This window comes from Glandiceps talaboti, chromosome 10, assembly GCF_964340395.1.
Source record: "Glandiceps talaboti chromosome 10, keGlaTala1.1, whole genome shotgun sequence".
NCBI classification, from domain to species: domain Eukaryota; kingdom Metazoa; phylum Hemichordata; class Enteropneusta; family Spengelidae; genus Glandiceps; species Glandiceps talaboti.
The window spans coordinates 4203703-4219225 of record NC_135558.1 but is presented as its reverse complement, the minus strand read 5'-3'; the positions used below and the strand labels follow the sequence as shown (position 1 = coordinate 4219225).

Genomic DNA, 15523 nt, shown 5'->3' with positions numbered 1-15523 from the left:
TTCCATCCTTGATATCACCTCATCCTATCTAATAAGTATTTGGTCTCAGATATCATCTTTTTGAGTTTATAAACTAAAAGGTTTGGGGAAAACAGCACATATAGTTGGCTCAGTGTTTGTGAGTGGTGAAATTTAATGTTTTAGAACCTTAAAACATAGTACATGTATATACATGTGCATGTACATTAAATTACATTATGCGCTGTGTTTATCATGGAAGCACTGTAATAACGTTAACAGACATTGGAGTCTGTGGCGATAAGCACGAAAGATCTCATCTCCCACTTGGAATTCATGATACCCTATTCATAAATTATAGATGCTTTTCGTAAATGATATGTGTTTTACATCTGAATTTACATATTAAAGTTAACCTTTTCACATCTACAGTGTGTTTAACACCTCTGGCTACAGCCAGTTCCAAGTTAATGTTCACTATCTCTGTTTGATACAACTGTGATTGAATGAATACAGTTTTTTGAGACATTTTGTCTAAATGAAATGAATTAAAGTGCTATCATGCAGACATCAAATGTAGATATCAAAATATTGGTGCCTACTTGTCTGTGTCTAGTCGCAGTACATATAAAGGGTTCATTTCATAGTAGATGAAATGTAGCAATGTAGGTATAGAACATGCAGTTTTTCATTGGTTTTTGTGTGGTTGTATCAAACAGAGCCAGTGAACAGTAACGTGAAACGGGCTGTAGTTTTACTGTTACATTTGGATCGTTGTCAGATCCAGTTTAGACACTGATAGAGGACAAGTGATTTGTTCAAAACATGTCTGTTCCTGAACTCCAAGTTGACAATGAGAACTTGTTTTATTAATAAATCACATTTTAAATATTGTGACATTTGGAGTCAACGGCATAATTCCCCAACTAGAATCCTTGGTACATTGTTTTTGTATTTATCCTGTAGAGGATCACTTAGAACCAAATAGGACCAAAATTGTGCTGAATATTTGTACATTAAAAACAGATTATCTAGAGAATAGCATGATAACCACTGGCTTTTATTTTAGCTACCAATGATGTTTTGACTGGGGTTTAAATTTTAGATTTTATGTGCACTTTTGGAGCAAAGGGATACAATATATTGCAAGAAATAGTTTATAATTGTAAGTATTTATTGTGCTGTGTATGTATATATATGGAATGTTACAAGTTTTGATATGTTATATTTATTACAAAATGCAATGATTTATCTACTAGACAAGTTTCAGCAATATTCCTCTTTATGCAAAATTTCACATTAATTGCTTGACAAGTTAACATCTGTTGATAAGGAAGTACGTCACATGTTATTGTTTCACTTACTATAATTATAATGTCAATGTCCACCATCAGATACTGAACTTATTAAGTTGAACCCGTGTATTAAGACCTGTGGAACCCATGTATTCTATAAATAGCAACCGGTCTAGTCTCCTAATCCACTAGGTGTTAGGGTATGCACGGTTGCAGACGACAATGTCATCGTTTCATATTCCACATTGTAAATGTTCGACTAAACATCAGATATCATGATAAAGTACACGGAATAGTTTGGACATCGCTTGCTTTCACCAATATTTATGAAACTGCACCTTATTGCCGTTACTTATGAATGCATTCTCAGACTGGTAGTTTCTTTTAATTAATAGTCGCAGTGAATTATCACAATAATTGTAACAGTTTCTTTTAGTGCTGTATGTCTAGAATTAGAAAAGAACTTTTTCAAAAATCATGTAAACAGAAATTCAAAAAAAAAAGCGTTAACAAATAAAATTGTGATAAACCTTTACGTTTGATGTCATGGGTTGTTTGTATGTGTAGTTGAACTTGGAATGTGCCTCAGAAATAAACTATTTAATTCTGCTATACTTTGTTCAAGAAAACTTCAAGCCATCCTCAATTAAAATCAAGAATAGAAATCAGGGATAACCAAACAAAATTTTTGAAATAGAATGTTATCAAAAATTCATGGAGACCGAATACTGAGATAAATTCTATGGGAAAAATAAAAGATTGTCGAATTTTGTTGAGAACAACACGGTGGTCGTCCAGATCCTATTATTTTTGCAAAGGTATCAGAAACAAGCTTCCATATGGTGCAGTTTGGAGAGATTTAAAACTTTGGTTTTCAGGAGAATTTATCCCCTCGAGGTGCAGTCTACCAGACTGTGTAATCAAAATATATGGAATTCCTCTTATTTCATACTTACTTGGAAAAAATAGCTGAAATTTGAAATTGAACGCTGAAACTTCGAGAGACGTTAACCTGAAAATAGAACACCCATTCCGACTCATTTTACTATAAATAGTCGGCATCCGATTCGACAACACCTCTATATTGACATAATATTTGATTGTATTAAACTAAGTCATTGTCACGATAGGTTGATACTGTAAATATGCATATGTAGTGTTCAATTTTTGGTATCGTCAGCAAGTATGACGTACACGTGTGCGTAGAGCCTTTAATGAAATATATAACACTGGGAAAATGCTCCTGATTGGACGAAATTTGATGAAAATATATGTTATTCAATTGATCGTTGAGCGGACCGCACCAAGATATATGATTACTGTGATTATAACGTAGCAATGTTGCTTCTGTGAAGAGCCTGTTTTCGGCACTGATGTGTTACTCCGATAGCTCTCGTATCTTCAGCTTGTGATTCCTGTATCAAGTCGTTATAATATAGTTTGAAAATACTCGTCCAGTAAGCTGACTTGTCCAAATTCTGAGTTTATTCAAATGAAGTCATTATGTAAATGAACTACGACGAACACAGTCTCTGGTAACGTAACGCATATAGTTTACATGTAAATTTATTTTTGCCACCAACATATCTCTTTATTTACTAAAAATTGTATTCTTGTTGTTATTGTGAAACTCGTACCAGCCCACATTTCTATTTATTATCTGCACGTACGGTCCATGGACATTGATTAGTTCCTACGAACCATTTCCATGGCCCTCACCAGAAATGTTCTACCCGTTGCTTTCAAAGTTTGTGTATATGTTTTTCTTTTCTGGTTGAATAAATTATAATTTCAAAAAAAATTATGTAATTGTAGCATATGTAGCATATATGGGTATGTATGCTGGCAAAGACTTTTTTGGGGGAGGGGGGGGGAGTGACCTCCTGAGTCAGTTCTCAAACCATAATAACGACTTGACCCGAGAGCTATATGGAGTAACACATCATCGCGCCGAAAACAGGCTAGGCAAGACGGCAAATGTGGAACAGATTAACATGGAAGTGGTAAACGATAGAAGGGTCTGATCGTTGAATCTAACCCGTACACTTTGATCAATCTTGCAAGCTAAGGCATATGTGTTAGAATTGAGATAATCTAGGTATATTTCATGACAGATATTTCTCAGCAATATTCTTCTTAGCAGTCTTCTCCAAGGCGTGACGTAGAACCCTATGGGTAGCCTTCGAACCATGTGTACTCTTCCAATACAGCAGTGCCTATAGGAGGATAAAAATTATGACGTCAATATTTCCTGCATAATTATGTACAGTGAATGAATTTTTGGGAGTGCTCAAAATTGACAGTTAGGATGGAAGTGTGACCCCACATCATAAGGCCAATATGAGGATTGAACACCAGCTGCAGTAGTTAATTATTGAAAAAAAATTAAATCATTGTTTTTAATTCATGAGAGAACAAAATGAGGATGAGCACATCCACTGCAAGCTGAGTAACCAGGAGAAATGACATGTACACCATTGAGGGCGCTCTTAGTTTTATGAATATAGTGCAAAGTTGCTCCCAGTCACGGTTATCTGAAACCGCCTAAGGAGAACGGCTAGGTACCTGTGTGTTGACGGTGGTTCGGATATGTGTGCACACTACGCCCAAATTCTCTTTAGCTACTGATGAATTAAGGTAGATGTATTAATCAACACATGCATTTTATCGGTTTACTTTTTGAGTAACTTTATCGTTTTAGCCGTAAAAATTGGACTCGTATAAACCACCGTGGTGGTGGTGGTGGTGGTGGTGGTGGTGGTGGTGGTGGTGGTGGCGGCTGCGGCGACGACGACGACGACGACGACGACGACGACGATGATGGTGATTGGTTAATTTCTATAAATCGCTTGTACGGAGTCAACTAGAGTTACTGTTGTCCACAAGTTTGGTCACCCCATCAGAAGTATTTAATCACTAAAATTGAGAGAGTCCAGCATAAATTTCTCACCTACCTTTATTTTAGAAAATCGTTCCATGGTAAAGGAGTAAACCTCGACTACAGTAATCTTTGTCAGTATTTTAATATTCTAAGTCTTCAATCTCGTAGGAAATTGCTGGATGCTGTCTTTTTATAGAAATGCATAAATGGCATATTGTTGCCAATGTTCCGTTTCATGTGCCGTCCAGGAATCTCCGTTCCCACTACACATTTGAAATGGCACGTTTTAATTCTACTCAATGGAAAAACTCGTTTTTACCTAGGACCTTCAATTTTATCAATACCTTGCAAAACACTGACATATTTTACAGTCTCAGTACTTTTAGAAAAGATGTCCTAAATAAAATAGTTGATGTGTGAATTTAACGGAAGTTTCGGTAGTTTTATCTTCTGTTATTTTATTTTATTTCTATTTTTACTAGTTTTGTAAATATTGTATGCATTTTAGTCTTTCCCAATTTCAGAGTGTCTGCAAATGGGGTAATCCTGTAGACATCTCAAATAAATAAAATAAATAGATTTAATGGTTCTTACTTCAAATGGACGTAAAACGGAAAGATGGCAATGAGTACATAAGCTTATAACACATACCTGGTATGCCTGTTCATATAAACCACGATAATCATGGTCAATTGCCGTTACTTGTGAGTTTGTAATTCCTAAAGTTCGAGCAAGCCTTTTCCATGAATCAGAAACTTCTCTAGCGATGTCATTCAGAACAGTTTCAGGGACTGGGTCCAACTCTGAAAGTATAAGAATAAAAGTTGAAACTAAATATAATTTAATTCAGAGAGGAATTGTTATTGAATGATCTGATGTTTTATTGTATACTAGAAGGTTCTATGAAAATGTTAAAACATGTTTTGAGTGTTACCTTTAGATTTTAAGGAAAACATTTTGGGATGAAATAATTCAAAAGCAAATAACGACCTTTGGCAAAGATTGCCTTAGTCCTGTGTTTAACATCGTCGTAAAACTACAGCCTCTTTTACGACACTGTAAATGATGTACTACAGCCTCTTTTACGGCACTGTCCATGACGCGCCGTCGAAAGCATATTTCGCAGTGTCGTGGAAATATCAGCTCTGGTTTGTTAGAATGATGCTTGAAAGGATTTTTCATAATCAAATTGTATTTCTTCGGATACGATTGTGTCCGATGACGAAGGAAATAAAAGTAATAGTCCAGATAAAATCATTGTTTAGACTACATGTAAGGGAACAATTGTCCTTGTTTAGACTCACCAGTCCCTCTATCACTCACCCATTAACTTTGCTGTGGTGTCGTCACTATCTTCACTACTTGTGGACAAACGAGGTACCGGTGTGATTGGCGGCAAAATAATTATTGTGTCTGTAGTCAGCCTGAGGTCTATTTTTCTAAGGCTCTCTGTAAGTTGACGGACTACTTCGTTAGGCTCCGAAGATCTGACATCGTCATCACTGACCCTTGACCCTGCTATTGGTGGAAGAACCGATTGCGGTCTTCTACGATCGAAAGATAACCGGGATAGGGTTGGACGAGATACTGTGCTTTCTGTAAACATCAACACGTGCACGTCATTAACTGTTTTCAAAAATCATTTGTAAGATGTTCAAGTAAGTACTGATACAAGTAATTTACAAATTGTATCTATTTAGGTAATCCTTACTTTTAACGATTAATCATTCATCAGTGTTTTCTTTTAATGGTAATCTAATGAATTGACATATAAAGTCATATTAAATATGGCAAAACATCAACTAGCAAAACAGACAATGACAATGTACATGTGCATAATGCAATTTCTCAATGGCTTGAGGGAGGGTGATAATCAAATTTTTACATTTTACCTCATAATTTGTATCTCACTATGAGCTATATAAAATACTTTCTGCATCCGTTATCCCCTGGTCTACATTTTACAACAAGACTTTGTCTACCTACACAATGTATCTATAGAGTACATGATGTAACTTACCTTCGTAATTCATTGATTCCGATAATCCTCTTTCATTTGTGTATGTTTCGTAGTTGTCTTCGGTTACAGGGTACTCGACAGGACTAGGAAACCTTGCACTAGAAGGGGTTAAAGTGCCTTCTCTGTCCAAGTAGTATGACATTTGTGAATAAGAACGATTCGATGCTCTACTATCTGGCCTGTCTGAAAGTACATGCAAAGTAATAAAATAGACATATCTGCAGTACACATATATGATTGTATGTCAGTGATACCATTTCCCTTTGCTTTGCGGTTCAAAAGTCATGTGAAGTTTATCACTCGAAGAATGACTGTTCTGATGAAAAAAATGATCATGCTTTTTTATTTTTTTATTTCTCTATCAAATAGATCTATCTATCTATTTATTTATCTATTTATTTATCTTAATATATATATATATATATATATATATATATATATATCTTTATCAAAACAATTGATCCCAAAGCATTCAGTACATTACATAGAATTTTATTTAAAAAGTAGTTTGCAAGATATTGATTATTTCGTAGAATTCGTTGTAGTGATAACCAACCTTACATAATTTTTTGACTTGTAGAATTTTAAAACATTTCTTTATGTTGAATACAAGTATTTTGTCTGTTACATTCAAATAATCGCCACAATGCATTTTAGACACGTTTATCTTATAGTCTGCCACGTGTCCAACTTGATAAAACCACAAAATAGTAGTGAAAAGTGTAGTTAATAGGTTTCCATGTTTTGTTTCCTACTGGGCGTATCCGATTTCATATATATAATTATATATATATATATATATATATATATATATATATATATATATATATATATGTGTGTGTGTGTGTGTGTGTGTGTGTGTGTGTGTGTGTGTGTATTACATCCTGAATTAAGTATATATATATATATATATATATATATATATATATTTATTTATTTATTTATATATATATATGTATAATACTATTTACCTTTGAAGTAAGGAAAGGACTCATCTGATTGATTTTGATAAGTGAACGTATCTTTCTTCTCATCATAATATGACATGCTAGAGTACTGTGAGTTCTGACTGTACAGAGATCTTACCGACGGAGGACGACGAACCATCGCAGTATCTGGTCTACTGGGTTGAGGGGGTGTTTCTCTCCTCCAAGTAATGCTACCAAGTGAATACTTTTGTAAAGTCGCAGTTAGTTCAGTACTTTCCCTAAACTCAATGTTTGCAGTCGGCAAAGATCCTCCATATTTACCCTTGACTGTTTTTAATGCCCGAGCATCGTCCACTTTTGCGCATAACTGTCCTTCTTGTAAAAGGTAAACGATATTGTCTGGTTGTTGGAGCAAATCTTTCGCCGAATCAATGGCGTCTTGCAATTGAACAAAATTCTCCTGAATTTCGTATTTTCTTTCCTCAATACTCTGTTCATATTTTTGAAATCGTTGCCATAGTATTTGCATTACCTTTTCCTCCTCTTCCTGAATTTGGTCGATGAGTTCTTTCGTATAAGAGTTTATTTTTCTTTCTAACTCTACCTTTTGCTGCATGCAGTGATCAAAATATTGGTCAATGTTTCTTGAAATGTCTTCGATTCTCTTTCGCTTACTAACTATTTCATCTACAGTTGTTTGTAAATTGTCTTTCTTTTCCGAGACTATTGATTCTATGTCGGATTCGGCTGCAATTTTGTGATATTGATGAGATATTCTTTGGCATTTCTGGCAAACTGGTTTATTGCACGTTTCACAAAATCGAGTTAATCTTTGGTTACTATGTATAGTGCATACTAGTGACACCGGCATATTGCATTCTGGGATATCATCCCTACACGACGTCTCAACGTTACTAAATGTAAGGATAACAGTTTGATGAACACGGTTCACTTCTGATCGTCTCCACAGTCAAGAAAGTCAAAGTCAAATGAAAAGAAAATAGGAAGAAACACCAATTTGAAGTTTAAATAAATGTACATTTGCATACACACTATTGAGCAACGTCTGTGGGGGTTGTCTGGCCGGGATGTTTTCCTTCAAGAGAAATTATCTTCAGAACTTGCCTTAATCGAGATGTTTACACTCTCTTGTTTGCAATGTTCATTTTACCTAATGCCTGAAATTAATGTATAGCAACAGTTATCTGCATGTTAAGAACAGTCGGGTTCGGATTTACAGCTCATTTCAAGTTACCGTTCACTAGCTCTGGGTTGAGATAACCATATAGAAATCAATAAGAAACTGAACATGCTACACTTTAAGATAACAACATTGAATGAATATAGTTTCCTGTGACATTTTGTTTAAATGATATGAACTAACGTGACACATGCAGACATCATCAAAACATTGGCGCCCACGTGTCTACGTCTAGTTGCACTATGCTTAAAAGGTTTATTTCATAATAGACAAAATGCAGCAAGAAATTGTGATCTTACTGTATGCAGTTTCTTATTGGTTTATGCGTGGTTATATCAAACAGAGCCAGTGAACGGTAATTTGAAATGGGCTGTTTCATGTTGAGGTAATCCTTTTGATCTTTATGTTTATTCAACTAAATGATAAAAACTACGCCCTCTATGGCAGGATCAGTAAACATTATAATGTCATTGATAGTAAAAGCACAACCACATCATTCATCGTTGAAATGTTGGAGCTATAATATAACATACGCTTTGTACTTTTCTTCCGACTTTAACATTTTGAGGCATCCAGACTCATCAAATGTACGATTCTGAATTACAGCATTACCTACATATGTACACACGAACGCATACCTTTTTCTATTTTCTTTGATAAACGACCAATCAAACGACCCATCACTTCTTCTGTATTAAAGGTAGAGATGTATTAGTGGGTGAAAGTCTGTGTGTGTGTGTGTGTGTGTGTGTGTGTGTCTGTGTGTGTGTGTGTCTGTCTGTCTGTCTGTCTGTCTGTCTGTCTGTGTCATCGTTTTCTCCAAAACGGCTAAAACAACTGTTCCGTTGAGTAATGGCTAGAACTGATTAGATTTTGGTAAAATTACCATGGATATTAATGAGCAATTTACGTAATTAATCGATCGATCGACTGGTTGCACACGCGCTTCGTTTCGAAAGTGCGCCACCAACGTCGATGTAAGGTAAACCAGGAAGCTACGAAATGGACACACTGTCGTTCTACACTGAGAAAGACTCTGTTTTCAGGGGTTTCAAGTGTTTGTATTGATATTTTCGTTGAATCTGAAGATTATTACATCACAGCAAGGAGGTGAGCACTGAAAATACACATCATCTGTAAGCTTTATTGCAAAAATATACAGTCATGATTGTCTGCTCACTTCACACCTTTCACGCATGTATATGATTTGGAGCAGACTGTATGTCAATCTCGATCGAAACAAGAATGCCACTAAAAGTATTATCGCCCTACACGACGTAGGGTAATAATACCTTATTACTTCACTGTATTAAAGTTGTTCAACTGTTACGATGCATACCATGAAGTGTGTAAACTTTCTGATGCGTAATAGCAATGTTATGCGGGTTTCAATTTCGTTTATTATTTACCGTGGAAACGGGTGTACATATCCCGGGTATGTAGGGGATCACGAAAGCGAGTGCAGTCGAGGATGGCAAGCTTTCCTGGCATTTGAACAACGTTTTTGACAACTAACTTTCACTGGGACTTGAAAAAGTCACAGATGTAGAGCTAAATGTCTTGCATAAATCATGAAATTGCAAGACTACCCTTACGGAAGGCATTCAGTTTAAATCTGGTTTTAAAGATGTTGTGATGAGAAGCATAAACAAGTGACGACCTAATGAGGAGTGTGTAATCCGCATTCCGTTGTTACTGTACTGTTCGTGTACAAAATATTTTGATAACACAACACGAGAAGACTACGTGCCAACATATATGTAATAATGGCTAAACACAGTGTCACCAGGTCAAATACCTATTCAATATACGGTACTAAGATAAGAAGTACAGTTATAGTTGGCAATATTACAACTTGATATGGATATGGGCCAGCTGTTGAATGGCAAAGACAGGGGAACTGTTTGGCACGGTGTCTCCGATCCGGTTGCAGTTTTGTATAAATGAAATGAAAGAAGGTGGAATTATGGAAATGGAATATTGCAGCATGTATTGAAGTAGTACAAACTTGACCAAAATTACTTCTCCCTCCCCCAACCTTACAGCCACACACACACACACACACACACACACACACACACACACACACACACACACACACACACACACACTATTAAACATACCGTCGGAAGTAGGGAACAATATATCAGGCATAACTTGTATTACCAAAGGCAACCTGACGAGCTGTTTCAGACAAACAAATCGAAATATCGTGATCAGTTTTGGCAAAAAAGTACCCCAAATTAATACATTAATTTTGGAAAAATAATAACGAACAAAACATGGACATATCTGAATTAACCTACATTAGCTTATACATACATAGTCATACATACAGATACAATGTCAAAACAAAAATAAATACATTTTTTTAAATGTTGTAAAAGAAGTCGAAAAGGAGTGGTGTTGTGCAGACGACCGGGGACGACGTATGACCACTGTTAAACTTTCAGAAAAATAATGTTTAATATCAAGGTCGTTCATATATGTTGACCCATCGATTTTGTTTGCTCCAAGTCAAACAATTTAACAAAGTAGTAACAAAACAAACCTAGTTTGACTGTTCTGTCTAATTTGTCAATTTCAAAGTTAACCAAACAAGACGTGAGACAAGTCCATGTGCACTGTTATTCAAGACAGGGTGAGGAAAGGTGAGTTTAACGATTCATATCACATTATTTCAATTTGAAACCTCTCTCGACTGGGTATATTAACTGACGCATGGAAAAATCCTTATTTATATTATAACATACATGTACATACTTTGTTGCACTAAAGCACTATTATTATGGGTGGGTGGTATCAAGTAGCTTACTCACATGTTGGGAAACTCACTTCTCGTGTAGATATTAATACTCTGCCTTTGTCCTACTCTGTACAGGGTGACAGATCCGGTCGTATACTTGTTGTGGTAGCATACGTTCCGTGACGTTGCTTAGTGTTTAGCAGTATATATATACTCTGTCCGATAACTAGTGTCCGGGTCGGTAAAGTTCTCAATATATCCACAGGTACTTTGTTGTGCCGATACCCTTGACTGTGTTCACGGACAACGAAGTATTTTTAAAATTATCTGCAATACAATAATTACGCGCTGCGAATGTAACAGAACATGTACAGGATTTGCCGTTCGTCGATTATGGTTGCTAAGATAAATATCGTACGAAGTGCAATATCCGGGTCATTTATTTTATACCTGTGTGTCTTATGCTGTGTAACATTTACTGGAGTTCGCGACTAGAGTACTTTGTACGTTTTAATTTACTAGTTGACCTCCATGAATATGAAATTATATTTTGCAAATACACAAGCTATAAATATTTCATAATCAAAGTTAACAAATAAATCTCTGTGTATGGCTTAATTAATTATGGGGGCGTTACAAGACAGCTTATTATTGACAGATAGTGTCGGGGACGATAACGTTTAGAAATGGGCGAAGTACAACAGTGACGTGGTATTGATTCTACCCCACTCAAATGTCCGTGATATTGTGTTACGTGTTTGCTTTATTGTCAAAAACAAGACCCCTCAAGTCAGATGTATTGAAGTACTTTAACCCGCCACTATGAAAAGTATATTGCAGGTGCTACTGATAGGGCATTCTACATGATACAATTAAAGTTATGGATAGTTTTGAAATCAACACATGGAGAGAGAGAGAGAGAGAGAGAGAGAGAGAGAGAGAGAGAGAGAGAGAGAGAGAGAGAGAGAGAGAGAGAGAGAGAGAGAGAGAGAGAGAGAGAGAGAGAGAGAGAGGGGGGGGGATTCGAAGTGACATACATACATACATACATACATACATACATACACACACACACACACACATACATACATACATACATACATACATACATACATACATACATACATACATACATACATACATACATACATACATACATACATATATATACATATGGTATTTCTCTTACAGGGATGTCTAAACACATTGTATTTACTTTTAATTAACAGAATTAAACAGTGATGGAGAAAATGCCACAAATACTTATTAACAATGATGCGTACATTGACAATTATGAAGCTGTATACGCCAAAGGATTGAATGAAAGATGTCATATATGTGAACCTGATATGAAGAATTTGTTTGCACACCTAAACATGAACAAAGATAAAGAAATACGAGTACTTGCTGTTGGTTCAGGGAGTGGTAAGAACGTTATGTATGTATGTATGTATGTATGTATGTATGTATGTATGTATGTATGTATGTATGTATGTATGTATGTATGAGTATGTGTGTATGTATGTATGTGTGTGTGTGCGTGCGTGCGTGCGTATGTATGTATGTTTGTATGTATGTATGTATGTATGTATGTATGTATGTGTGTGTGTGTGTATGTATGTATGTATGTATGTATGTATGTATGTATGTATGTATGTATGTATGTATGTATGTATGTATGTATGTGTGTGTGTATGTATGTATGTATGTATGTATGTATGTATGTATGTATACATAATATGTATATCACGTTTTCAGCAAGACTGAAAGGTATTTTATAGCCAACGACACTGAATACATGTGCATGTAACACAAAAAACAAACTTACACTTTCGGGACAAGTACGCACATAACGCGCTTGCACAAAAGCTCTAACAACTAATGTGTAATTCTGTTTTGTTCATAGGGAGCAATGATTTTCCGATTCTAAATGTGCTGAGTGGTCTAAATCAAAAGATATCATACACAGTGGTAGATCCTCTAGACCGTCAAATAGAGAGATTCAAGTCAATGGTACAGAGACAAGGTGACAAGTGGAAAGGAGTAACTTATGACTACCACGTCAAAACCATTCAGGATTATGTAAATGAAAGAAAGCAGAGACATATCGACCAGGATGAAAAGTTTGACATCATACATGCTCTTCACTGTGTTTATTATTTCCCCAACGATGCCAAGATATTTCGTGAATTGTATGATTTGCTTCGTAATCCGGGTACTTTTCTAATCAGACAAGAGATGTATTCCGAACAAGGTAAAGTATTGCCCAATTTGTCCATGTTAATTCCCAGTGTACACTGTTTGTATACAGACTAGTGATTCTGACACTGGCATGAGTCCTTCACGGCCACTTTATATCCCTTACCGGGATGCACCATCATTTCCTTGACACCAATAGAACCAGGTGATATTTTGAACACTTTCGTGCAACAATCGTCTGATACATACACCCACGCCTTGAAGTCCTAGATATTTAATAAATCTAAATAACTTTGTTTCTAAGCCAAAATGTACATGATTTATGAAATACTTTCATCTCAAGTGAACCCTAGCCTAGACAAATTCATCACGGTAAATTGGAGGTGGGATGGGTGGAAACTTAGACACACTGATACGCCACATATTGGAGGTGGGATGGATGGAAACTTAGACATACTGATACGCCACATTTTGGAGGTGGGATGGATGGAAACTTAGACATACTGATACGCTACATTTTGGAGGTGGGATGGATGGAAACTTAGACATACTGATACGCCACATATTGGAGGTGGGATGGATGGAAACTTAGACATACTGATGCGCCACATTTTGGAGGTGGGATGGATGGAAACTTAGACATACTGATACGCCACATTTTGGAGGTGGGATGGATGGAAACTTAGACATACTGATACGCCACATATTGGAGGTGGGATGGATGGAAACTTAGACATACTGATATGCCACATATTGTGTTTGTCAACCACCAATAAAAAGCTTGAAGTAGATTTAAGGACTCGGGTTTAATTTACAGCTGAGCTTTATCCCAGCATATTGATGCAGTACTAAGTTTTAATTTACGTGTAAACAAAATGCACTACATCTCAGGACATGCGCATTGGAAGACATATATTAGTAACGTTCTTGCCCACTTATGTAATTCAGGCATGCATACACACTTTAAGTTTACCCTCACAATCCCTTTGTCACTGATGGAGTGCCCATTACATGTAGATGTACAACAACACAACAAATGGCAGTCTAGAGGCTGTCCGTTGGGTTTTAATCTGAAGATCTCTTTTCCTAACATCTAACGCAATGAGGAGCCGAGATGAACTTTCAAATTCAAACGAAACCACCCACCCACATAGTTAGCATATCTTTGTTAACCAATGACAGAATTCTGCCAAATAACAAGTTAGTGTTTATTGGAGGAAGATACATATAATGTCGAAATATGGTATATTTGTCATATCAGGACGTGTATACATTGTTTACATCATTCTAACTGTTGGGGGTTTTCTCGTTTACGTGAACAACTTCTGGGTCAAAATTTCTGATTGGGCTAGACATGGGGTAAAGAGATCTTCAGATTCAAACCCAATGGGTAGCCCCAAGACTAAATGGATGGAAACTTGTTAAACTGTTCATAATGTATTTTGATGTTTCAGGCGGCTGGGTTAAAATATGGAATTACTATAACCAATTCTATAAGAATTCAACTCATCCTTATTATGACGTGGACGTGGTATTGGCAAGTACAAGACAACAGCTACATGGCATCGAAATAAACACGTCATACAGAGAGAACAGCCCTATAAATATCACGGAATGTTTCATCGAGGAGTCAGAGATTGGGAACAAGATGTTGAGTTGCTTCTTTCAGTGCGAAGATTTCCGCAAAGAAATACGACAGGAAACAGCAAAGTCCTTGCTGAAATATTTGAAAGAAGAATGCAGCATTATCGATGGTGATAAAGTTATACTTCCAGGTTATGAAGTTGATATCATTATTAAGAAATAACGGTGTGCAATGTACTATGATAGATACAGGAGATCGGAATATCGATCATCAGATGTTGGATAGGTCAATTGTCAAATTATAACACGCCTCTACAGCGTGTGATATATTGCTGCAACTTTTATTTGGACAATGGATTATTAGAGTTTGAATTATCTTTGCACTTGTTTTCATATTATACGATTTTGATAGATTATCAACTGATTTTAGGAAATATACATACTAGTATCCCAGGGTTATAGACATAGATTCGACATCTTAGTGTATCCGTTATACATGCATGGTTATAACAAAATGATAAATTTGAAAGATGGCCGACTAAAAATGATCGTCTCAACTAGCTTGTAACTCGTCTCGGTTTATACCCAGACTCTCACCGCTGGGGGCTCTTCTACGTCTCGTAGCGATGAGAGTCCGGGCAACTGAGACTAGCTCGTAACTAAAAGTGAGCTTTAATGAAGATACTGTACTATGATGAGACCGACCGTAT

The 15523-nt window shown here is 36.1% G+C and overlaps 1 protein-coding gene across 1 annotated transcript; it reads left to right on the top strand.

Annotated features, from left to right (window-relative positions):
• The first annotated feature begins 9281 nt into the window (after positions 1-9281).
• LOC144441277 (histamine N-methyltransferase A-like) lies at positions 9282-15036 on the top strand. Its single transcript, XM_078130836.1, has 5 exons — positions 9282-9394; positions 10874-10935; positions 12260-12455; positions 12937-13284; positions 14684-15036. The coding sequence occupies exons 3-5, from the start codon at positions 12272-12274 to the stop codon at positions 15034-15036; spliced, it is 885 nt and encodes a 294-aa protein (XP_077986962.1). The 5' UTR covers positions 9282-9394; positions 10874-10935; positions 12260-12271.
• Positions 15037-15523: the final 487 nt, after the last annotated feature.